The 26,115-nt window shown below is 42.7% G+C and overlaps 1 protein-coding gene across 13 annotated transcripts in view; it reads left to right on the top strand.

Moving 5' to 3' along the window:
- DENND2B (DENN domain containing 2B) overlaps positions 1 to 26,115 on the top strand; it is a 308,156-nt gene that overhangs the window by 141,766 nt on the left and 140,275 nt on the right. For 11 of the 13 annotated variants that reach the window (XM_073347509.1, XM_073347508.1, XM_073347506.1 and 8 more), the window contains one exon: positions 13,536 to 13,640. In XM_073347509.1, the coding sequence (XP_073203610.1) occupies positions 13,561 to 13,640 (80 nt within the window). In that variant the 5' untranslated portion in view covers positions 13,536 to 13,560. Of the gene's footprint in view, positions 1 to 9,955; positions 9,972 to 11,176; positions 11,223 to 13,535; positions 13,641 to 26,115 lie in introns of those variants that run through there. The other 2 variants (XM_073347514.1, XM_073347513.1) reach the window with 2 other exon arrangements.

Below are 26,115 nucleotides of genomic sequence, written 5' to 3'. Positions count from 1 at the left end.
GTTTGCTTTAAACAAGGCACAAATCAATACATAGTTTTGTCATTCCAGATTTATACAAATATAAGTATGCAAGGTTTAGTTCAAATCCACCTTACCTATAGACATGATTTAAATATCCAAGGCCAAGAATTAAAAAAAAAATCTCATGCTATACTCTAATGAATGAATAAATAAATCGTGAAACACGTAAAAGCCAAGCAGTATACTTACCTAAATTCAGAACTGTGTCAAATACATATCACAATATGTTCCCCATAATTTCAACAACAGAAAAATCCATTTTAACAATATTGAAAACATCCAGTAGATGATAAGCAAGTATGGGACAGCAGTGCTGATCTTGTTTAGTTTTTATGTGGTTTTCTTTGTGTTTTATAGCTCTGATTGTCTTAGCAACATTGGAATTATGAGAATGATACAGTGCTTTAACATGACACTTTTAGCACAAACGGACTGTAATACACTCTGAGTAGCAATGATGTAGCCTATTAATCTGTCTGTTCTATCTACTGGGGGATTTATGCCTTCAGCTGATAGGAGGCAGCATGACAGAAAGTAAAAAGCCAAAAGATGAAGGAAATTTGTCATCATTAAGGATTTCTGGCACATGTCCACTGTTGATCAGATCAAGATCTGACAAATGCAGATATTTAAGCAGTAGATTTGTGTACAAAGCAAACCTGGTTTGGGCTTCACGACATCTCTACCCTCTCAACATCAGTGGACGAGATCTGCAATATGGCCTTAGATGGGTGACGATGCCTCTCAGCCCATAAATAAAGGAAATGCTATTAGATTAAAGATAACTTGATTTTGAGTAAAATTTGTCAGATGTGTGTAAGTGATTTAGTAGCCTATGTCTCATTGAATATAATTCAGGCTCCTAAGTCACTTAGGATCCTAACCCCTTTATTATGTTTCGGGGGGGGCGGGGAGGAGTGTTTAATATTGAGTTAGGCCTCAACTTCAGCAAAGCACTTGATCCTGTGTTGAACGTAAGCATGTGAGTAATTCCATTGTTTAAAGTTCAGCGTGTGCGTAAGTACTTTGCTGGATCAGGGCCTAACTGTGGCAGTGAGGTAAGTACAGTTAGGGCTGATCCAATTTTGTCTGAGTGCAGACTGCAAGATTCAGCCTGTACCAATGTGAATATTTAACTATCCCAAATTAATTAAAAGAGGACGGGTTAGTATTCTGTATGCAGTGGCCACTTTTCACATTAACATGGCAGTCAGACACTAGGGCTCAGAGATTCAATCCCTACAACCGGGGCTGAATTTTCAAATCAGCTCATCTCCCCTGAAGGCCCCTAAATGAAGTTCCCAGGTGGGTTCTGAGCTCTTGTGAAAATCTGGCTTCAGCTGTGGATGCTGAGCCTTTCTGAAAGGTTTGGCTTAGAGGTGTATCCTGGGCATTCTGTGAGGAACTGAACTGAACTCTGTTCCCATGTGGGGTGATTGTTTGTTTTTTATTTTTCCTGTTGTAAACATGCCAGTTTAAAAGTCACTCATACGGAGGAAATTCCCTCCTTCTCCAGCTCCAAGTTGTCCAATTCAGAGCTGTGCAGTCGTAGAGGATTGTCAGGAAATAGTTGAGAAAAGGAATGCAGCCTCCCTCCTGGTCGCTCATCACAGCTGTGCAGCTCGGTCTGCTTGGAGCTCCTTTAATGGCTTCCTGTAAACGGCCAAGTGCTCTCAGCGTTATTTTCTTCACTAAACAGTGACATATTTCTGGGTAGTGACTAATGTTGTTCGAAGAAAAGGGTGGAGAAACAAGGCTGGGCGAGTGGGTTATACTAGCATGTTCTGTACATTGTCACAATAGGTCCTCTTGGTGAGAGCAAGGCCTCTGCGGTGCTCTATGCCTGCTCAGCCATGCTGGGTGCTATACAGAAGATGGCATAGCTAAAGATCCATCCCTTTTCCCATCCACTTTGGCAAAGCTAGTGACTACTGTGGTGCTAGCTTTCTCAAGCCTTGTGCTTAGAGGAGTGCAAAGATCACATTGTACCCAGACTCTGCACTGAGTTATGTGTGTATGTGTGTGTATGTATGTATGTATTCTATTTGTGCCCCCTTTTCCTCACGTTTGAGCACCTTTGTGCAGGGATGAGTATGGTGCACGAGAATATGGGTGAGCATTTGTTGCATTAAACCAAATATTCCCCAGCAGGCAAATTGCCATATTCTCTAGTACTATAGAACCTAAACTACAGATCTAAAATTATGACTCACTACAATCAAGAGGGAAAATATACATTGAGGTGCTCTGCAAATAATCCATTTTGGGCCCTGTATGCAGGTCTCTGACTTTCCTCTTAGGGGGGGTTCTGCACCCGTCCGAACAATCCTGAGGATGGGCTTGCTACCGTAGTAGGAGCTGTAGAGCTACCAATCAGTTACATGATGGTCGGCACCCACAGACTGCTGTGAGCTCCCAGCCTGATGGTTGGCCCTTCAGAAATTCTGGCACCTTTCTCCTGTGAAGGCCCAGGGAGTCCACTGTAGCCCTGTGGCCATTGTTTGGCCCATGTTGTATTTATGGATTTGTTGGAATCTAAGGGTCTGACCCTGTAAACCCTTTAAATGTTGCCCAATCTTGCCATTCCTGAGAACCTCATGATATTTGGTGTTTTTCTGACACCCCTGTCTCCTGGAGTAACATGATCACATAAGAATCTCAGCTTTCATTTAAAAAAGAAGTTTCTATCCCTAATGGTTAGAGAGGAGAGTTTGAAAGTGTGACCCTCAAAGACTCCAGAACTAGGAGGCAACTAAAAAAGAGCCACACATTTATTATTTTTTAAATCCCATGATATTTAAGCCTCTCACAATTTTTTTGCGACCTTTCCCATGATTTTTGAATGTGTGGAATTGGCAACACTGTTCTATCTGCTTGAGTAGTCGCACTGGGACTATTCACATTCTTAAGGGCTGGTAGGGTAGAGCCCTAAATTTATACTCTGAACACACAGCTTCTTTATGGGACTGTCATGGTAAGCATTATTCTAGAGTGGCACATGTGACCTGAGAGCAGAGTTGAGTATTCTGATACCCCTCCCTTTCTCCACACCTTGACATGAACCATCTTGAACTTCTAACTACTTCTTTGCTAAAACTTGACTTTGGTGGGAAGACCCACAGACAAGGCTGCTATGATGTAAAATTGTCCAAAGCTAGGTGTGATGTCCTCTCTTTGTTTTCTACTGTAGCTAACAGAGCCCCATGGACAGGGAAGCTAGTCTGAAAAGTCAACAGGAGTCTTTCTTCTTCTGGTCTTTTCCTCTCTCCTTCTGGCTTCACACCACTGTGTTGAGCTGCAATAAGAAAACAGTCATGTCTCTGTTAAATCATGACACAAACTTTGACATGTGCATCTCTTCACAAGTTTTTAGTGAGCAAACACAAGTTATTTTTCTCTAGCCATGATTTTGGATGTTTGTTTGGATTTTAGCACCACTTCTGACAGTGTACAAGCTGCTTTCATGTCAAAATCCTCAAAAAGGGATCAGCCTAGAAGCCGCAGCTAAAACAGAAAATACCTGGGGGACAATGTCCTATAAAAATGGCTTTTATGGTATCTGTGACGGGTTTGGGCCCTTTAGGGTGTCACCTGATCTGCTGGGATTTAACTGAGCCTCCCCTGCTCACTCGGCCTGGGTTCCCTCTTACTGCTTTGCTGGATTAGGGTCTCCGGCTTCTTGCAGCGCGCACACACACAGGTAGGGCGACACCCCGCTGCAGACACAGAGTGAATTCAGCTCTGTGTGAGAGAACTCCCCCAACACTCGTGCCCACTCCCTTTGAGGGGTACAAACCCAAAGGTTTTTTTGAAAATTCCCCCCCCCCCCAATGTGGAGGGGGATATGCACAACTTCTTGCCTCCCCAGTTGGAAATTACATAAACTGAGTTATATTGTAATCAAGAAATAAGTTTACTGACTACAAAAGGTGAATTTTAAGTAAATATAAGAGAACAGACAGAACAAAGCAGATACTGAGCAAATAAAACAAAGTACACAAGCTAAACTCAATATACTTAAGAAACAGGTTACAAAGTGTAATTTCTTACCCTAAGTGTTATTTTAGGCAGGTTGCAAAGGTTCTGTGGTTCAGAGTTCCAGTTATATTCCTTTTCAGACTGGACCCCTGACTCAGTCTGGACTCTTCATCACCCCACCCCACCCCGCTGCCTTCCCTTCAGGTGGCTTTAGCAGTCTTTCTTCTTGGGCAGACAGGCCATGGAGAGGAGAAGACACATTTGCCTTCCTCCTCACCTTAAATAGGATTTATATAAGGTGGGAGTCCTTTGTTTCCCAAACTTGACCCCCCCCCCCTTCCCTTCCAGTGGAAAGTTACTGAAGTCCCAGGTAATGTTTAATATCAGGTGACAAGACCACATGACCTAGTAGTGTCACAGTTATGTCCCCAGGCAACTCCCAGCAGGCAGAGAGATTAGTATCTTCATGGTTTTGTTGTTCCTTCTTGATGGCTCATCAAGTCTGATGGCCTGTTATCTGGTGGGTGTCTTCCCAGTACACACCCAGTTGTAGTTGTTACATAGTCCATATTCCTAACTTTAGATACAGAAATGATACATTCATACAAATTGGATAATCACATTCAGTAAATCATACCCTTTCCAATGATACCTTACAAGACCCATCTTGCATAAAGTATATCTCTGTTATGTCATATTCATATCATAAGCATATTTTCCTAAAGAATATGTAGTGAAATGTCACAGTATCTCTACAGATACACACTTGAGACAAAAAAATTTTAAACAGTCACTGGCTTACAAGGGTGGATTTTCCTTTTTTAACCAAATAGGGCATTGGGGCTGTTGTGAGAGAACATAGTAGTATGTTTTACTGGAATGGAACAGGCACACTGCCACCAAGCCAAGCTGTGTCACTGAAGAGAATTTAGTAGTGCAGCTGTTCTTGAAATGTAGGCAAGATATCCTTAAACAAAGCATTTAGAAAAAATGTTCTTGCTTTAGAACTAACCCCTAGATGCCTAGACACCAGGAACAGCTCCTGCTAACTGAATAAACAGTCAGTCAACAATCTCACCATATTATTATTATTTATATTAATTATTTGTTTCCAGGGATTTGGTCATTGTAATATGGTGCAGGGACCATTTTTCAAAGCATGCACCAGGATTAGTAGCTTGCAGTGCTTTCCCTTCTCTATAAAGGCTTGTTTCCCATTAAGTCTCTAGCTCTCAAAAATGGCTCCTGATATTCCTTTAGGAGGGGGCCGGTTCCTTCAGATCTGCAGCAATAAAATTTCCTCATATTGTTTTGATCACCAGAACTTGCAAGATGAAAATAATTTGCCTTGACTGGGACTTTAGAAACACATGCAGGCCTTGGATCTCAAGCAGTCAGCTATTCCTTGGTACATTGGTCACCCATATATTTAATATGTAGCAGCATTCATATCCAGGCAGTTCCGAACTCTTCATGAACATTAATTAATCTTTGCAACAATTAAGACAGGACACACTTTACCCATGATAAACTGAGGTACAGAGTTTGCAGGGCCTTGCTCAACATTACACAGCAAAACACTGTTGCAATAAGACTTACATACATGCTGACCTTTTATGCATAATGAGTTGCCCCACTGACATCCAAGATGAAGTCTTTGGAGAATTAAGGCGCAACTCAGTCAGTGACAAAGCCAGGTTAGAGCCCAGAAGTCCAGACTCACCATCCCCTATCCTAAAAACTAGACAATGCTACTTATTCCCCTCCATCACCTTTCTACATTCCCCCAAAATTCCTCCCACCTGATTCATTTGAGCAGGGCTAAATGGGTCCCTTGCACCAGGGACTATTTCGCAGGCTAGAACCCGGTAATTGTCGGAGCTAGAGGGTTAGGATCTTGGAGAAGTTAAAACGTTCTGTTTTTTGTTGTTTTTTTTTTTTATAGTTCAGAGCTCTTTGGTAAATAATGGAATCTGGACTCTTCATAAGCGGACAGATAAACAATGCTAATGTTTCTGACTTTCAGAGAGCTGGCTTAGAAGGATCACAACATACTTTAAGGACTTTTAATTGGAATTGTATAATTACTGGAAAATATGCTTTAGAAATGAGGGAAGTCTTTAAAAATCAGAGTGTAATGAATCCTGTTTAAGTCTAAGTAGGAAAAAGTACCATATGGTTGGGGAGGGATTTTGAGTAGGCTATAAAACGAAAACATATAAGTCTGCTAAACTGGGGGAGTTTCAAATGAAGGGCCATCTTCTCTTCTTAGTTACGCTAGTAAGTTGAAGTTAGAAAAATTCAAGATGCAATTTTTTTAATTAACTACCAAGTTGTGTGGTGAATGCATCATCTGGAGTCGTTACGTTGAGATTGGATGCCTTTCTCAGGGTATGTCTCCACTCCAAGCTGTGGGGGTGTGATTTCCAGCTTGAGAAGATATAAAACGTAGCTGCGGCAGCAGGAGTGGCTAACCTCCCCGAGTACATACCTGGTGTCTCTGATGGGCATGCACTCAGGGTGTCTAGCCCCTCTTGCTGCTCATGGTGCAACGGGTACCATCTATTTTTAGTGTGCTAGCTTGATGAGAATTAGTGCAAGTATGACAATCAAGTTGGGAATCACACCCCAATCTTGAAATGTAGACATACCATAAGAGAGAGCCTCTAGGTCAGCCACAAGTGATGGGGTTCGAGAGCATTCCTTTTACATAATAGGAATGCATAGGGTCCTGCAATGCAGGAACTGCTGAGTAAATTCTATGGCCTGTTTTATGCAGGTCAGATTTGATGATTGTCGTGAACCTCCCTCTTCGCCCCCTCCGCCCCCCAGCCTCAATACCTCTGTCCCTCGTTCTCAGCTGGTATAAATTGACATGGCTCCATTACATACATGCAAAGCTACGTGTATTTACACCAGCTGAGGATCTGGCCCTATGAATCAACGTAACTGCAATTATTGGTATAAATGAGAGCAGAAGTTAGCTGGGAAAGGACTTGTGTTCAAATTAACAGATAATGGTGATTCCAAATCCATAGGATACATCAGGAGATGCAGAGGCAGTAATGTCATAAGGGAAGCCTAGTTTTTACCTCAGCCAGCTATCACAAAGACCATCTAGTCCAGTCCCCTGCACACCTGGCAGGACTAAGTATTCTCTAGACCAGTGGTTCTCAAAGCCAGTCTGCCGCTTGTTCAGGGAAAGCCTCTAGCGGTGCAGACCGGTTTGTTTACCTCCGTGTCTGCAGGTTCGGCCAATCGCAGCTCCCACTGGCTGCAGTTCGGTGCTCTGGACCAATGGGGGCTGCGGGAAGGGTGGCCAGCATGTCCCTCGGCCCGCACAGCTTCGCACAGCCCCCATTGGCCTGGAGCTGCGAACCGTGGCCAGTGGAGCTGCAATTGGCCGAACCTGTGGACGCGGCAGGTAAAGAAACTGGTCCGGCCCGCTAGGGGCTTTCCCTGAACAAGTGGCGGACCGGCTTTGAGAACCACTGGTCTAGACCATCCCTGACAGGTGTTTGTCTAACCTGCTCTTAAAAATCTCCAATGACAGAGATTCAACAACCTCCGTAGGCAATTTATTCTTGTACTTAACAACACTGACCATTTTTCTTAATGCCCTACCTAAACCAAGATCTAAAACCAAGACCCGGGAGGCCCTTATCCAATACCTCCTCTTTGCTGACAATGCAGCAGTGACAACCCTTATGGACAGTTTTTCCAAAGCCTGTCAAGACTTTGGACTTCCCATAAGCTGAAAAAAAAACCAACAAAGATAATGTGCTAAGGAGTTGAGGAAGCACCTCCATCAAGATCATCAACTATGAATTTGAAGTGGTGAACGAGTCCCTGGAGTCCACTATCACAGTTAGCCTTTCACATGAAACAGAACTCAGTATCTGCATTGGAAAAGCCACCACAATGTCTAGACTGAGTAAGAGGGTATGGCAAAACAACAAACTGACAGACCACACAAAGATCTGTGTGTATCATGCATGTGTTATCAGCACACTTTTATATGGGCATGAGACATGGACCTTATACTCTCATTAGGAAAAGAGGCTTAACAGCTTTCATATGCGGTGCCTTTGTTGAATCTTTGGCATCTCCTGGAGGGACAGAGTCACCAACACTAAGGTGGTCAAGCGGGCCAGCACACCCAGCATGCAAACACTCCTCAAACAGAGATGCCTCCGCTGGCCTGGGCATGTGTGTCGAACTAGTGATGGGCACATCTCAAAGGACATTCTCTATGGTTAATTGACATCTGGAAAAAGATCCAGAGGATGCCCAAAATTGTGTTTCAAGGATGTGTGCAAGTGAGACCTCAAAGAAATGGACATGGATGTGGAGTTATGAGAGACCATTTATCCAGTTTGTCCAGATCATTTTGAATTTTAATCCTATCCTCCAAAGCACTTGCAATCCCTCCTAGCTTGGTGTCCTCTGGAAACTTTATAAATGTACTCTCTATGCCACTACCTAAATCACTGATGAAGATATTGAACAGAACTGGACCCAGAATTGATCCCTGCAGGACCTCACTCGATATGCCCTTCCAGTTTGACTTTGAACCATTGATAACTACTCTCTGGAAACGGTTTTCAAACCAGTTATGCACTCACCTTATAGTAACTCCATATTGGTTGTATTTCCCTAGTTTGTTTATGAGAGGGTCATGCGAGACATTATCAAAAGCTTTACTAAAGTCAAGATATACCACATCTACAGCTTCCCCCCATCCCCAAGGCTTGTTACCCTGTCAAAGAAAGCTATTAGGTTGGTTGGACATAATTTGTTATTGACAAATCCATGCTGACTGTTAATTATCAACTTATTATCTTCTAGATGTCTACAAATTCATTGCTTAATTATTTGCTGCATTATCTTTCTGGGTACAGAAGTTAAGCTCTCAAAAGATCTTGCCAGATGATTGTGGAAGAAGTAAATAAAAAGGATTTAATAATGAATAGGGGCAAAATTTTATCATCCTTACTCTGTCAGTAATACTCATTGTAAGGAAAGTGATCACTTTAGATAAGCTATTACCAGCAGGACAGTGGGGTGGGAGAAGGTATTTTTTCATGCTTTGTGTGTATATAAAAAGATCTTCTACACTTTCCACAGTATGCATCCGATGAAGTGAGCTGTAGCTCACAAAAGCTTATGCTCAAATAAATTGGTTAGTCGCTAAGGTGCCACAAGTACTCCTTTTCACTTTACTCTGAGTAATTCCATTAAAATTGGTAGGACTACTTGTGGAGTAAGGGGTTATTCAGTGTGAGTATGGGTACCAGAATCTGACTTTAAATATATAAATAAAAACAATTCTATAACCTTTTTTTTAAAGGGAGAGAGAGAGAGAAAGAAAGCAAAGCCGGGCATTGCAGAACGCATTTGATGTTGTCCATCCATGGTTGTTTTGGATCTGTATTTTGCAATGTGTCATAATGCTGGAAATGTTGTTTTTTGTTTCTGTGTAAGTAATTGGTGGGCAGCCTGTGACCCACGAGCCTCATGTGGCCCATCAGGATAATCTGATTGCAGGCCACAAGACATTTTGATGATGATGACTATCTGCAGGCATGGCCCTCCGCAGCTCCCAGTGGCCACAGTTCGCCGTTCCCGGCCAATGGGAGCTGCGGGAAGCCACGGGCTGCAGGGCTGTGCTGGTCCACCACTGGTGTAAGTAGTTTATGAATATTGTGATAAAGAGTATTGTCATAGAACCCCAGGGGATGTGGTTATCACTCTAATATCTCTCAGAAAGTTACGGGGCTGTCACATTCCTTTAAACTCCCTGCAATAAAACAGCAATACATTTATATTTGATTCTTTTATGTAGCTTTCTATCTGATCTATAAAACTTACTTCAGTTTCATCTATATTTTGATTTAAGATCAATGAAACTTCCTACGTAACTAAATGTCACCAGCTGGTCTCCCAGACACCCCAATGTGATGCCGTTCGTGGTAATAGTACTATTGATTGATTTGTATTATGCATCCGTGACTATGGTATTTGGGTTCGCTTTATAGACTGAGATAGTACCAAACATCACCACCCCCAAAATTTTGATACGGAACAAATATTAAAAGTAAAGACAAATTATAAGGGAGAGTCATATTGTCTCACGCTCTCTAACCATTGAAAGTACTTCCAAGTCACTTCTGTGTGATAGTATTATTCCTGTAGCACTGCTATTGCCTTATTTGCTTTTAAGCTGACAGGATTTTCCCAGTGGTAATTATATATTGCATAAGTTAGAGGCAAATTCTACCCTCAGATGTGAGTGGGTGGCTCTCACTGAAGTTGTAATAGAATTTATTTATTTGCATCTTGATCTTTACTACAGTAGTTTCTAGGGGCCGATCAAAAACAAGGCTCCATTGTGCTAGGCACTGTACAAACATAGAGTATTGAACAGTAAATATAAGAAATAAACAATAAACCCCTCATGCTTCTGGACGTAAGCAAACCTCAAACTCTTGGGGGTTAGGAGGATCCTTTCCCCTAGCAGGCAAGTTATACCACAACTGCCTGTTGCAGGAACCTCCTTTGAAGCAGTTGGTACTGGGCACTGTTGGCGACAGGACACTTGGCCCCCTTGTCTGATTCAGATAAGGAAGAAGGTCCAGTGGTTAGGGTGCTGGCCTGGAGACTTCCTGTGTGTCCTTGAGTAAGTCACTTTGCCTCTCTTTTCCTTCATCCACTGTCTATAACCCTGGAAATCTTGCGATGTATTTTGAATTCAAGATTTTGCCCCCAAATTTGCCATGTTTTATGCATTTCTCAAAAACTGCTTCCTTTTCTACTGAAAAAGAGCCAGTTCTAAATAACAGTTGGTCAGTTCAGAGAGCTTATGGTAGCTTTGAAATACAGGGTTTAAATTATCACATATTTGTTGTGAAAACAATTATATCAAGTTTCGTAGTGCTGCAAAGATGCTCCAAACAGAAAATACTTTTTTATTAGGGGTGTGTGCATGTGTGTATCTTTCCTAAGTTTTACGCTACTCTGCAGCACCTCTAAAACAGATTTGTGTCCCAGGTTTCTTGAATCAAATTAGTCCATCTTGGTTCCTAACAGAAAAGTAAGTCTTCTAAAATGGATATAGCACATGTGTAGTAAAGGTCATCGTTTGACATTATGCTGTATTTATTTCATTTATTTTCAGCACCTTGTATTAGTGATTCAGACAGTCTTCCCCAGTACAAGCACTGGTGAGTGGAAAGTACTACGAAGCTATTGGTTCATTGTGGAGTTTGCAATCCTAGAAAGCCTGGCTAGCTTCAGAGTGTTTTTTTTTTCTTCCAAAGAAGTCATTTCCCAATTGTAGCAGGCAATTCATTGCAGCTCTGCTATCTGGAATGTATAATAACAATAACATTGAGACCTTAGTGGAATTTGGGGAACTTTAGTGCAGAAAAAATATTAGTAACTGGGAAAAACTTTCATCTAATCTGGGAAAGCTGATACACGTAAGACAATCAGAAAACTCCTGGAATCGGTAGTTTGTATAAGTGATTCTACAGTTTGAGCTGCATTCCACAGGAATTTTCTGTGACCTTATTTGCAGTGGAATAAAACAGTTTAGAGAAGGTCCTCTTCGCAGTGCTGAGTCTGTTTGTACAAGGCTTTATGTGTTGTCAATACCCAGCTCATCTGTCAGCATCGCTTTTCAAGAAGCCTTGATTTATGATGGGTTTAGGTAAACAGTGCGTCTTGCAATGCTTTTTATTGTTGCATTAACTATGCTATTTATAGGCTCCGCAGTCCGCAATTCTGGTCAGGGCTTAAGCAGCCCCTGGGTGGCAACTCAGCAACACAAGCTCCAGGCTACTGAGAGCTCAAAAGCCATTGAGAGCTAGTGTCTGGGAGTGTGCCAGCATCCTAAATCAGGGGCCCACTTCGTGTTTATGGTACCTGAGTTTTGTCTTGTTTCCCTCATGAGGGATGCTGTGTGGTATTTAAAGGTAGGGTTTTGGCAAAACATTTTTATAACAGCTAAGGAATGCCACTAAAGCAGCTGTAAGCAGAGCACTGCTCTGTACCAGTGGAGTGGGACTGTGATGCAGGCAATCCACAGAGCTAGGGGTCTATTCTGAAGAGGTGTGTGATGGAGGAGTGCACCAGTCACACATCTGGGATTAGAATCTGGCCCAAAGACTTTGTGGCTATATTCTGCTCTTGATCTCTGCACAAAATTCTCACTGGCATCAGTGGGATGCGGGCAGAATCAATCCCTCAGTAATGGGTGTTTCTTTGCCAGTATGTGGAGATGTTGCAAAAGTCAACTCAGTCTGTGCAGTCCCCCTCTTTTGGCTCTTGGGAGCGTGACTGAACAATTCAGTGTTTCTCTGGCATTCCTTTCTCACATACTTGTGGGACTTGCCGAACACAGAGTTACCACTCACCATCTCTTGCCGTTTACCACTGAGTTTTTTCCAGAATGTGTTTTTTGCTCAGCAATTCCTGCTTTACACATCTAAGCCCCTTTGCAGTTGAGAAGCAAGCTGATAGATATATTTCTTGTTTGTATGTGTCTCATGGGGCTACATCAGCAAGGTCTTCTCCACACTGCCTGCCATCTCCATATTTTCATTCCTACAGGATTCTTGTTATTCTTTGTGCCTCCTGGGTATAAAACAGAACAAACAAAATTTGTCTATTTTTAACAGCATTTGGATGCTCTTTTACATCAGGCCATCCATAAGGAATCTGTAAACTCAGGAATGTTAGATTTTGTTTAGATTGGAAATTCTAGAAATAATAATTGGATATGTATATTTTTCATTGTGATTAAAATTTAATTTATGGCTTTTGGTTTGTTCCCAGATCCCATCCCGCAGTACCGCTAGGAAGTAATTAGGAGTTATTACCACCTTTCTGCAGAGCAGGAAGGCAGAATCAGTTTTATTGCCTATTTTAGTATCTCAAGGCCTCTTTACTTAAATAATCTCATGGCTGCCGGGGAGCTAGTCAGAACCATCCGTGGATCTCTTCAGTAACCAACATGGTTTGAGCATGATTCCGTAATGTGCTGATGGCTGTGTTCAAAAAAGGTGTAGTGTGGATACAAACTGTGTTAAGTTTCTTAGATTTTTTTAGAGTAGCCAGAACTTTAAGCTCAGCTTTATCATTTGCCAGTGTCACTCACTGCAACTACTGACTTCTGTGCAAGCACTATTGGACAGAGAGCCAAAGCCAATTAGTGAAATTTTGCAAAATGAAGACCCATCTCCGTACTAATAGGGATGCGCCAAAATCAGAGCCATATACCCAACCCCCACGCACCTATCACTTCAACTTTGGGTCTGAAAAAATGGGATTCAGATCTGAACCACAATTGGTCAGGAGTTTTGGTTTTGCAAAATCATTATCTGGCGGACCAGATTTTGCAAAACGAGAAGACGCTCTGGGTTTTGCCCGTTGCTGACATGGTATTTTGGGGATATTATCTCTAGCACTTTGGAAAGCTTAATTGCCAGTTCAGCCCTATTTAAGCTTAATTCGCTTGACTTGGTTTCTTGCAGGTATCCAAATCCAGAGAGAGCAGAAATGACCATGACGGCCAACAAGAATGCTAGTGCCACTAACATAGCTGGAGGGAGTAAAGTGCCTCAGGATACTTTGGATCGGTAAGTCCACTGCAGACTGTGAAATTTAAACTAAACATTTCTGTGGATAATTTTGTATGTCTCAACATTTTGTCCCAGAAACTCTGGAAAAGGATGATTTGGTTTTGGAATTAAGTCTCAGATTTCCAACACTAGGAGAGCAGAAGAATATGTGCTAGGCAAGGCGTGGGCAAACTTTTTGGCCTGAGGGCCACATCTGGGTACGGAAATTGTATGGTGGGCCATGAATGCTCACGAAATTGGGGTGAGGGCTCTGGCTGGGGGTGCGGGCTCTGGGGTGGGGTTGGGGATAAGGGGTTGGGCTGTAGGAGGGTGTTCCAGGCTGGGACCGAGAGCTTTGGAGGGCAGGAGGGGGATCAGGCCTGGGGCAGGGGTTTGGGCTATGAGGGGTGGCTCAGGGGTGCAGACGCCAGGCAGCGCTTACCTCAAGTGGCTTCCGGAAGCAGCGGCATGTCCCCCATCCAGCTCCTACATGGAGGTGCTGCCCCGTCTGCAGGCACCGCCCCTGAAGCTCCCGTTGGCCATGATTCACAACCAATGGGAGCTGCGGCAGTGGTGCTTGGGGGGTAGGCAGCATGCGGAGCAGAGCCCCGTGGCTGCCCCATGCATAAGAGCAGGAGGGGGGACATGCCGTTGCTTCCGGGAGCCGCGCACAACGGCCCCCGACCCTGCTCCCCATCTGGAGTGCCAGAGCGGGGCAAGCACCAGACCTTGCTCCCCAACGGGAGCTCAAGGGCTGGATTAAAATGGCTGCTGGGCCAGATGTGGCCTGCAGGCCATAGTTTGCCCACCCCTGTGCTAGGCAAAGGGTGATGCTAGCAGGGACTGGAGACAGCAGTGTCTGAGAACACGTCCAGTCACTCCTCAGGTGACATGTCTTTGTGGAGCTGCTGCTGCTGCTCACTGACGGATTTCACTTCGGATGGATCAGCCTTCGGAGGAGGATTTGCGGTTACGGCACTGACTAGGACTCAGGGGACCTGGGCTAAATATATGTGTGACTTTGGACAAGTCATTTCACCTCTCTATGCCTCATTTCCCAGTTTCCTTCTAATGTGCTGCATCCCTTTGTCCCACCCTTTGACTATTTAGACTTTAAGCAGGGGCTCTCTCTTACTGTGTGTAGGTACTCCACCTAGCACAACGGGAGTGGAGACGGGTCAGGACTGAAGCTCAGTGTAATGACAACGCGAGCTGAGGAGTGGAGCCAGCTACTGCTCCCATGCAATGATATTCTCGTTGCCTCTGTGTTTATAGCTAGCAGGTGCGACACCCAAAACTGATGTTTTCATTTATGCACTAGAGACAGCAAAGTTGATTTGATGCTAATCTCCTTTGAGAAGCATTGCCAGGTGTCTTGCTTTGTGATGCAAATTAACAAATTATTGTCAATCCAGTTCAGTTTAGATTGAGTCCTTTTATAGACTTTGTTTTGTTATTTGTATTGCAATAGCACCTTTGTACTAGGCACTGTACAAAGAAGTAAGAAGGATACTCTCAGCCCTAGAGAGCTCTCAGCCTAACACTTGAAGGCTTTAAATACATTTGTGTCCAAGGCTGCAGTAGAACTGGGGTGCTGGAGTGGATGTGGGTCGAAAAATAAATGTTATGGAGAGGGAGGGTAGGGGACGACTACTGCCGTCTTGTCTACATTGTTTTTGGTTGTTTATATTGGGTTGGGGGTAGGGTTGCACTATTGTAGGTACCGTGCTACAAATCCCTATTGTAGATGTGCTACATCATTTTAAGCCATGGCTTACACCAGGGCATATCACCTGCAGGAAGTTGCACCAGTACAAGTCACAGTTTATGCCAGAGTAGGGTAGTTATGCTTGATATTTGCAATGGTGTAATCAGGCTAGTGCCAACGGCCACCCCTCCGCTCCCCCCCCCCCCCAGTGTAAATAAGATCTGATTTAGATGGATGAAGCCAACATAAGTACAGAATGATTTATCCAAAGTGGAATAAGTCCTTAGAGATGACAGTCAATAGCAGTGCATCTGCAGGCAGAGGTAGCTGATACTGAGGTATGAGTTTCATAGATTCATAGATACTAAGGTCAGAAGGGACCATTATGATCATCTAGTCCGACCTCCTGCACAACACAGGCCATAGAATCTCACCCACCCACTCCTGCGAAAAACCTCTCACCTATGTCTGAGCTATTGAAGTCCTCAAATCATGGTTTAAAGACTTCAAGGAGCAGAGAATCCTCCAGCAACTGACCCATGCACCATGCTACAGGGGAAGGTGAAAAACCTCCAGGGCCTCTTCCAATCTGCCCTGGAGGAAAATTCCTTCCTGACCCCAAATATGGCGATCAGCTAAACCCTGAGCATATGGGCAAGATTCACCAGCCAGATACCCAGGAAAGAATTTTCTGTAGTTCAGAGAGATGGGGAATTGTGGGCTTTGGTTTTGATCCCAGTAGTGTGCTATGTGTCAATTTGTAACTGATGTCCAGGCTTGGCTTGGCTTGGCATACCTGCCATTTTATTCTGAACTTTTCCAACCACAAGCAGAAAAGAAAAAAATATAAATTAAGTTATGAAATTGTCAATGTGGAAACACTGGAAGAAAAAACATTTACAGCTTTTTTCTTTTTCCTTTTTGCTTTAAAGGAAAACTATTTCTAATGATGCCTTTGACTGTTTTGTTTTTAAACTACCTGGGTTTGTTCTCAGTTTTGTTTATCTTTCTTAATTTGATGTATTTGCTTGTTTTGCTGGCTTCCTATTCAACCCTCTGTGTCAAATCTTTCTATTTCTCTGTTTCAGCCATCTCCCACTCCTTCTCTCCTGGCTGTGCTGTGTGAGTCACACGGACTGCATGCTTTTTCCTCCTTTGGGTTAAATGGCCTCATCCTAAATTGTTGAGAAGTAGTGTGATACAGCACATGCAGCACAGGGTCAAGAATCTGGGGTGAAATCCTCACCCTGTTGAAGTAAGTGGGAGTTTTGCCATTGATGTCGGTGGCACTCCATTTCCATCTCTGTGGATGACTGGCTTTGTGGCCTTGGCAAGCCTTTTAAAGGCTCTGTATTTTCATTTTCCCATCCATAAAATGAGGATAATTATATTTACTCAAACATTTAAAGAGTTTTTCAATCTACAGATAAAATCATGTTATGAACCAAGTAAATTTTATTTCTGCACCAAGTCTCTCGTCTTGAGTTTTGTATTCTTTCCTGAGCCCCTCATGATTTCTTTCACTGTGCAGATTTACCTTTCCTCTTCTTTACATTGCTTCCCAATTATACTGGGCAACAGGCTAGTGGCATGTGTCACTTCACGTGGTGTATTGATGCCTTTCTGCTAGAGATGGACTGTACATCCGTAACTCAGTTAGGTTTCACCAGGAATGGACCTGAGGGTCTGGTCCATTCCTAAATTTGCCAGTCCACAGCACTAGGCTCTCCTGGTGTCTCTTTTTTACAATATAGCAAAAGAACACAAAATAATATTTGGGGCGGGCGGAGTGGGGGGAGGCGGGAGAGAAGAGCGTCTGTCTTAATTAGAGATGGGCTTGAGTTCAGAGCCAGATTCTTACAGCCTCAAGATTAAGAGGTGTATACGAATGGTAATTATGATACTTGGCACTTATATACCAGTTATCTATCCATCCATCCAACTTAGAGCCTGATTTGGTGTGTCAGTCTGAGACCATTATAGAGACAGGTCTGAGCTGGGATGTTTGGAGCTAGACTTTACTGAACTTTGGATCTACAGTTCTGGTTCAAACCATTTCTAACCTTAATATTCTTTAGAAGTGTATGCCTGCCTGAGTTCTAAGGACATGTGACAGTAGGCATCAAATGTCCTTTCTTTCCATAGTCTCATCATATGTTTTGACTCTGGTTAAGTAATGTAGAATTTGTAGGTGCAAGCATGGGCATAAATCTAGAGCTAATCCTGAATCATAGTAACATGACAAGTGAGAAGTTTAATAGCTTGCCATGCTTAAATTCTGCATCCTTTACTTTGCCTTTCTGTAATCTGTCTGGATGACCTGACTTTATGACGCTGTGCAAGAGGATGCTAATTGAGTCAACTGAGAAATTTCTTCCTTTTTAATTAGACTTAAATCAACACATTAGGCGCTGGCAAAATAAAAGTTTAGTTTAAGGCGTGGAGTGATTTACTGTAAACATGCTAAATAACCCACTTAAACTGAGCAGTCATTGTCTCCATTTAAAATAGGATTTGATTAGAGATTTGCAAGACCATAGTACAGTATGAGATTTCTATACAATTTGCAGGGGTAGCATTTCATAAAGTGCTGATTATGGCATGACACAGGTGTAATTATCTCCCAGTAACCAATCATCTTCCTACTGGTCATAGGATTTGATGAAAACTATTAGCTGAGTCTATCCTCCTGTGAGGGCAGAATGTATCTTCTTGGAAAGAAGATTTATCTTATCTATCAATCAGATAGAGGTACATCTATCAGATTTTGATCGATCAATATAATGTTCTTTTCTTTTAGAGCCTGGTAAATAATAATTAAACTCATGCAACCAGACAAAACTGTTCTCAGTAGTAATTGACTCAATGCTCAGAAATAGTAGAACAACAAAACCAGACAGTGGGAAAGAGACATATCAGCTAGCTACTCTTCCCTGACTTGAAAACATGTCCATACTTAGCTAGTCCATATCCAAACAGAGGTCTTGGTCTTAGTTATGTTTCTGTAATGAAGGAGCAAATATCAGAGCCAAATGACAAAAGCGTTAAAAAAAAGTTCTTGAGTAAGCTGAGACATCACTATTGTGTCTGAACATTAATAAAACAAGATATTGCATCTGGAGCAATCTCCAAAACTCAGTTCTTGTTCGGCCAAAATAACCTTTATCATTCAAAATAAGTTTATAGCATGTATCTCTCTTTCAGAAAGTGAGAGAACCCCCTTTTACATGTTAATGAGTTCAGTAGAAATGCCTTAGTATTTTGAATAAAAGATTATACCATATGAGGTCCAGCCAGAGGAATGGAAATCTCTTTTCTCTAGGCAAGGGGATCTCTATAATAAAAGAATGTGCAAAGGTACAGTGTCTGAGCTAACAAGTGCACCAGCCACCTTGATATCTTGTGGCAAGGTGCCAGATACAGTCATTTAAATTTCAGAGTTACCCTGGAAAACTGTATGGATAAAGGGTTGCATCCCTAAGGTTATTTTGCTTCAGGAGCAAATCTGTCTGTGTAGGGAGGGGAAAGTGCTGCTTCTGTTAAAGAAATGCTTGTGCAGTCATGTGCCTTGACCTGGGTACATCCAAGGTTAGTCAAAACGTGGTTCCATCTTTAGCTTATGCTTAAGCTTTACTGTCAGGTAACTCATGCAGGTGACTTCCCATCTGCCTAGATTGGAGGTGGAATGGTTTTGTGGTCAAAGCAAGGGAGGTCTGGTTTTCTATTTTAGGATTGGCCATGGATTAACTATGTCACTGTAGAAGAGTCGCACGGGCTCTCACTGGTATATTAAGCACTTTGGGCCAGGATTGTATGTTTGTTTATATACTTGCACAGTTTAACACAATGCGGATAAACATAATAAAATGGGAATCAAGGTATTTACTTATCTCATGTCTGTTATGAGGTTGAATTTAAATTCAGTAATGTTTATAAATGCCTTGAGATCCCTTTCTGGATGGAAGGTGCTGTATGGCTGTGGTTAAGGCACTGGACTGGAATTCAGAAGATCTGAGGTCAACTCCTAGTTCTGCTGTGGCTCCCTGAGTGACTTTGGGCAAGTCACACAGGGTTTGTCTACATGAATACCTAGTTTGTGGCAAGCTGGGGTATTAAGTCTGCCTGGCACTGGTGTGCCACACGCTAGGTGTCTGTTTGGGACCCTGCTGCCTCACACTGAACCTTCCATTGTTCGCTTTGATCTGCCCTGCTTTGAAACAGGAATACATTGAAGCGTGTCATGGAACCCTTAGTGGTTGGCAGCAGGGTCCACACTGACAGTTAGAATCATAGAACAGTTGGGGTAGAAGGGACCACAAGGGTCATCTAGTTTAACCCCTGGCCAAGATGCAGGGTTTGTTATGTCTAAACCACTCAAGACAGGTGGCTATCCAGCCTCTTTTTGAAAACCACTCTAGACAGATGGCTATCCAGCCTCTTTTTGAAGGAGCTTCCACGAATTCCCTAGGCAGTTTGTGTTAGTATGCAGCAGGCTAGTGCAGGGTAGATTTACAACCCAGCTTGCTGCAGAGTAAGTGTTCAGATAGACATGCCCTTAGTCTCTCTGTGCCGCAGTACCTTGTCTGTAAAATGATGCTGATAATACTTCCTTTCTCCCAGCTGTGTCTGTATGGTCTACTTAGTTCGTAAGCTCTTCAAGGTATGGACGGTCACTTACTATGTGTCTGTACCGTGCCTAGGACAATGAGGTTTTGCTCTTGTTTGCAGCTTCTAGGCACTGGTGTAATACAAATAAATAATAATAAATATATATGTAATAGTTATTGTCACAGTACTTAACTTTCTCCTGTATTTGCGGTTGGATAAAGTATTCCTCACTTTCTAAGAATTTGGATAGTGTTGTTGTGCATTGTTTAAAAGCTGCTTCCTTCCATCTCAGACGTGTCTGTATACTAAAGATGGGTAAAATGATCTATTTATAGTTTGTAAAGTTTTTTGAAAGATTTGGGACTTCTGCATGGAAAGCTATCCATAAAATTTTAGTTATTAATATTATGGTCAAGTAAACTGTTTTTGAACAAGTCTGGAAATCTCATTGCAGATTCAATATGGATGCATACTTAATACAAGGCAAGATTCTTTCTGGGCTGTAAGCAAACTAACCCAATGTACATTGGAGGGAGGATCCTGACGTATTTTGAATTGCTTGGAATGTAACTGTGCCAAAATAGCATACCAACATAGAATAAAGAACATTACGATTAAGATTTTGGATTTCTGTAGGTGTAGTACATATAGGTATAGATATAGATATGTGCTGAGTGAATGCAGGAACTCATTTAGTGTGATGTTTTTCTTAGGCCATTGGTTAGCCTTATAAATGAGTACCTGGCTTAACAGTTCCTGGAATCCTACACACACTTGTATGAGTTGTGCTTTTCTTTGGTCCTGGTGACTTGAGGTTTCAACTTGATAAGGCAAGTGAAAAGCTCAAGCTTGAGGCAAAGAGCTCAATCCTCAACTGTGCTGAGTGTAAAGTTTAAGCCACCTTTCTGTTCCCACACTCTTGGGTGGCCAATGTCTAAACCAGCCAGGGGTTAAAGTAACTTAAGGGACTTATCAGTACGCATGGCGGCTGGGGTCCTGAGCAAGGGGGTGGGGGGAAGGGAGGAGGCTCAATGGGAAGGGGCGGGGCCTTGGCGAAAGGGACGGGGCTGGGGCCAGACTCTTCCAGCCAGCCCTTCAGCATGGCCCGGCGGCGATTTAAAGGGCCTGGGAAACCCAGCCACTGCTGGCGCTACCTTGGGGCTCCGGCAGCGATTTAAAGGGCCGGGGCTCCAGCTGCTAGCATGGTAACAGCGGCCAGGAGCTCCGGGCCCTTTAAATCGCCGCCGGAGCCCCGGGGCTCCCGGCCACTGCCAGTACGGTCGGCTGCGAACCAGCTCTTAGCAGTACGCCGTACCGGACCATACCGGCTTACTTTCACCTCTGAAACCAGATGCCAGTGTAACTTAAAGCAGCCCTCAGGCTTCTAAGTTATACTAGCCGTAGTAGCCCCATTGGGACTGCCGCACTAGCTGCGGTTCAGGTGGAGTGAGTGCCAAGCACTCCTGCTCCTGACATGCCCCTCCCCACCCTGACACGCTCGCTACCTAGAAAAGAGGGAGCAAGTGGCACCTATCCAGGATCACCAGCTTCCCCTTTAAGGCAGCTTTCCAGCTGCTTTGTGTGGTTGAGGCAGTGCTGAGCAATTGGATCAGGGACTGAGGAATGAGCCCAAGTGATCTGACAAGGAGACTCTATCAGGCCAAAAATATTCATCTACTCCGTGGAATACCACTGAGAAAGCTTACATTATTATCCATGAGTATTATGCAAAGCCCATGGAAAGCATGTATCTCTTACTTTGAGGCAGGTTAGGGCTTTTACATTTTGTCAAAGAAACTGAAAGTTGAATTCAGCTATACCGTTGGACAAATAGTGGTTTAATAAAAATCTGCTGAGGGTAAGCAATATGTCAAGTTATTGAAACCACTATGAGATTTGGCTCTTTTTTTTTTAGGCACTGAGGTTTAGAAAACAGTTTAAATAAGCTTCAGCCAGAATGTTATGGAAATTGAATAACTGACTTGAGATACATTAGTAAGTATTCTATTTCATTAAAAGCAGAGGCAATATGATCTATGCATCTGACCAAGATTTCAGAAGGTTAGTTCCCAGCAGTGCAAAGTTCCTTCAGATTCAGAAAAGTGTAGAGATCTCTGTTGTTGCATGAATTGCAAGTTTGCATTGGAATACAGAAACCCAAAGTGTGCCACTCTGATTTGTAGAGCCCAGTATTCGCATCCGCACTCGATTCATGATCCACAAACATGATCCTCGGATAGAAAGTGGATATCCGCAGATTTGCAGGGCTCTGCTGATTTGTGCTGCGGATGATGACAGGGCAGAGTTTATGAAGTTGCCAAGAAATAGAAACATCACAACTCTGTTAGAGATGGGATTAAATGAAAACACGGATCCAAATCCTGCCTCTGGACTTTGGGAAAGTTTGGATCTGGATCTGAATTCCACCGCTGTCCCTTGTTGCTCTAATGCAGTGGCTCTCAACCTTTCCAGACTACTGTATCCCGATTTGTCTTGCATACTCCTAAGTTACAACTCACTTAAAAATCAGTTGCTTACAAAATCAGACATAAAAATACAAAATGTCACAGCACATTATCACTGAAAAATTGCTGACTTTCTCCTTTTTACCATATAATTATAAAACAAATAAATTGGAATATAAATATTGTACTTACATGTCCCTATATAGTATGTAAGGCAGTATAAACAAGTAAGTAGTCTGTATGAAATTTTTGTTTGTACTGTGCTAGTGCTTTTTATGTAGCCGTTTCTAAAACTAGGCAAATATCTAGATGAATTGATGGAAGGCCTCTGCATCTCCCCAGTAGTACACACACCCCTGGTTGAGAGCCACAGCTCCAATGGGCCTTTGACAGGGTACTGGTTCCCAGTGAATGACGGGTTAACTCCAGTTTAGCTGCCCTGTGCATGTGCTCAGAGAAAGGTGTGATTGCTTAGGAGGTATGGTGGGGTGTATGTATGTGAAATACTCTTGGGAAGGCAAGATTTCTCACCCAGCTTGTGGTGGAATCCCAAAATGGGGCATTTCGCAGTTTAGTTTCTGGCTATGGTAACTTATTTCAAATTCTTGTTATAAATACTTATCTCAGGAAAAGACCTAGCTGACTGTAAATGAACTCTTTTTTTCAGACAAATCTTCCATTGAAGTCAATAAGAGTTTTGTCACTGTTAGGAATTCAGGATTAGTCCTGGGGTATCTCATTTTCATATGCACACAACTTTTTACAAATGAAATCAGAAAGGAGTTTTGATTGCATTTTGTTTCACATGTTTTATAAAGTAAGAGGTTTTTATTATTATTTTGCTCTCTAGCTAATATGTGTGTGTGTGAATATATGGAAGCAAATTATTTCCCAGCGTAGTCTAATTTCAGAGGCCTTTGAATGCTTTACACAGCCTTTAAACATAGCAACAAGCAGGCCGAAATTAAAGTAATCTATTTTCCCCCTATATTTCTGCAGTACTGATGTTTGTTAAATTCACTGAAGAGCTAATAAGGAGGAAAATAAACTGTGGATTGATAAAGCAGCCTTGAGAGATTACACTAGGAGCAATGTTTGCCATGGAACTCATACTATGTTTCCAGAATAGAGATAGCTTAGACCAGGGGTTCTCAAACTGCATTGCACCGCGACCCCCTTCTGACAATAAAAATTACTACATGACCCCAGAAGTGGGGGACTGAAGGCTGAGCCTGCCCAAGCCCCATCGCCCTGGGGGTGGGGGCAGGAAAAGCTAGAGCCTGAGCCCCACCACCCCAAGCGGTGTGGAGGGGCGGGGGGCAAAGCCCAAGGGCTTCAGCCCCAGGCAGGGGGCCTGTAACCTGAGCCCCGCTGCCCAGGCTTTGGCTTCTGCCCTGCGTGGTGGGGCTCAGGCTTTGGCCCTGGGGCCCAGCCAATCTAATGCCAGCCCTGGTAACCCCAGTAGCGACCCACTTTGGGGTCCCAACCCACAGTTTGAGAACTGCTGGCTTAGACTAGTATTGCACTACAATATTTACTGCATTAAATAATCGTTTTATTATTGATGATCTTTTTTTGCATTATTGTTCCAAAAACAATAGTGTTAAGGATTGAACTAGTCTGCTATTTTTTTACAATAAAATATTAGCTCAATATGAATTTGGAAATGTTTATTTTGCCTACTATGCAACATTAGGGAGAAAGGAGTAATAGTGATGAGCAAGATAACAAAGTTCATTAAATAACTTCTGGAAATCCACATGGCTCTAGCAGAAAGCGTTTAAGTATATTTGTTGCTGGTAAAGAGTGCTTGCTTGATCTACCGGGAGAAAGAAGCCCAGAAAAGGAATAGCACAAGTGGTGACCGGCAAAGTGCTTTCACGTTACCCTACCAATGTGTTTCAAACCTGTGCTGGTAGAACTCATTTTCTAGGAAGAAAATCTTGTCTCCATGGTCCTTTCAATCCTTGGCCTTTGCAGTGAGACTGCTACTGAGGGTGCCAAGCATGACCATTTGTAATGTTGTCTTTTATTGTGTGGACATCTGTCCGTTAGGAGCTAGTCTGAGACCACTAAGCCTTTACAGTGAGCCACTGAAAAGCCGTCACCAAAATGATTTCCATTTACTTCCTATTTTGATCTGGGTTTGAGCTAGTGATTTAGAAGAAAAGATTGTGTGTTCTGTTACCATTTCCCTGAGCTATTCAGTTCCCCTTAGGAGAAATTTTTACCTTAGCGAAACAGAAAATTCAAATAGACACAGTAAACGTTGATATAGAATGAAACCCAAAGAAAGCTTTTGAAAATAATTTTTTAAAATGAGTGAAAAGTAATACTGTGTGTTTCTGCTGTGTCAGTGTCAGAATGAAATAGTCTGTCTAGATACCTGTTGAGAAAGAAATGAACTGGCTTGTGACTCTTAAGTTTCCTTCAGTGACTTTATCAGATGGACCATCACATAGCCATTTGGTATGAGCCATGTGTCCTGATTCACTCTCCATACAGAGGGACATCCCTATGTTGGTGCTTGAAAAGCATATTCCGCTGTTGAAGTAGCCATTAAGTAATTTTCTGCAGGGGGAAAACTGAAATGGGAGCTAATACAATACACATGTTGATCTGTCCCATTATTAACTGTGTGCTTGTGGAGTATTTTTTCCATAATTAGGTTAGTCAATCCTACATACAGTGGGATGTTAGGTTCTAACCTATCTTACGTGGGAGTTAGGTTCTAAAGTCAGCGTGTAAGACTAAAATCACGTATAGTCAAAATTACCCTTGAAAATCCCTTAAATCGCCCATAAAGTACAGTATACTGTACATGGTTTTGTGTATACAACCCTGAACAGTAATATATATAAATGTATAACTTGTACAGTATAGAATAAAGAATACATATGCCAAATATAATTTTACAATACTGTATTTTTAATTACAGGGGGTAATTACAGGGGGTCGTCAGGGCTTGATGTCGATCCAGGAGACGGAGGTGACAGAGAGCTTGGGTGACAGAGAATGAGTCGTAGACTAAGTGGTTGGCTCTGGTTCAGCTCAAGAAGTTGATTGCGTAGGCTCATCTGCTCTTGGTTGTTTTTCCTGGAAAAGCATGGTGATTGGCAACTGTCACTGTTTTCTCTTGAGCTGCTCAAACATTGCTTGATACGGTCTCTAATCGTCCATAATACTACACGTGATTTTGAGGCTTCGTTCCATAGAAGGATCATATTCAGAAATTAAATCATTCAAGTGTTTTGCTGCTTGGAACACTTAAGCAAATGTATGAAGATTCCAACTTGCTGGCTCTTCCTGTTCGTCGTCATCATCTTCGTCTTCTGTAGACGATTTTATCAGTTCCTCTAACTCTTCGTTAGTCAATGTTTCTCTATGGCTCTCAATTAATTCTTCAGTTTCTTCCTCTAGGATGTCGACGAAGCCATCACCACCCACTTGCCTGGCCACCTGAACAATGCGTTTCACTTCTTTGTCAATGGTCGGAAAACCCTTAAAATCATTCACACATTCTTTCCATAGGTTTCGCCAACATGCATTGAGTGTTTCAGGCTTGATTGCATCCATTGCCTGTTTAAATATAAGTGATGCAATCGGCAATGTTGAAGGACTTCCAACAGTCCATCACATTAAGATTGGGATCAGCATCCATAGCGCTACATATCTGTGAGAACGTAAGCCACGTGTACGTGGCCTTGAAACA

The sequence above is a fragment of the Lepidochelys kempii genome, chromosome 6, assembly GCF_965140265.1.
Source record: "Lepidochelys kempii isolate rLepKem1 chromosome 6, rLepKem1.hap2, whole genome shotgun sequence".
Classification (NCBI taxonomy): Eukaryota; Metazoa; Chordata; order Testudines; family Cheloniidae; genus Lepidochelys; species Lepidochelys kempii.
Note: the sequence above shows the minus strand (reverse complement) of the source record. Positions and strands in the feature narration are given on the sequence as shown.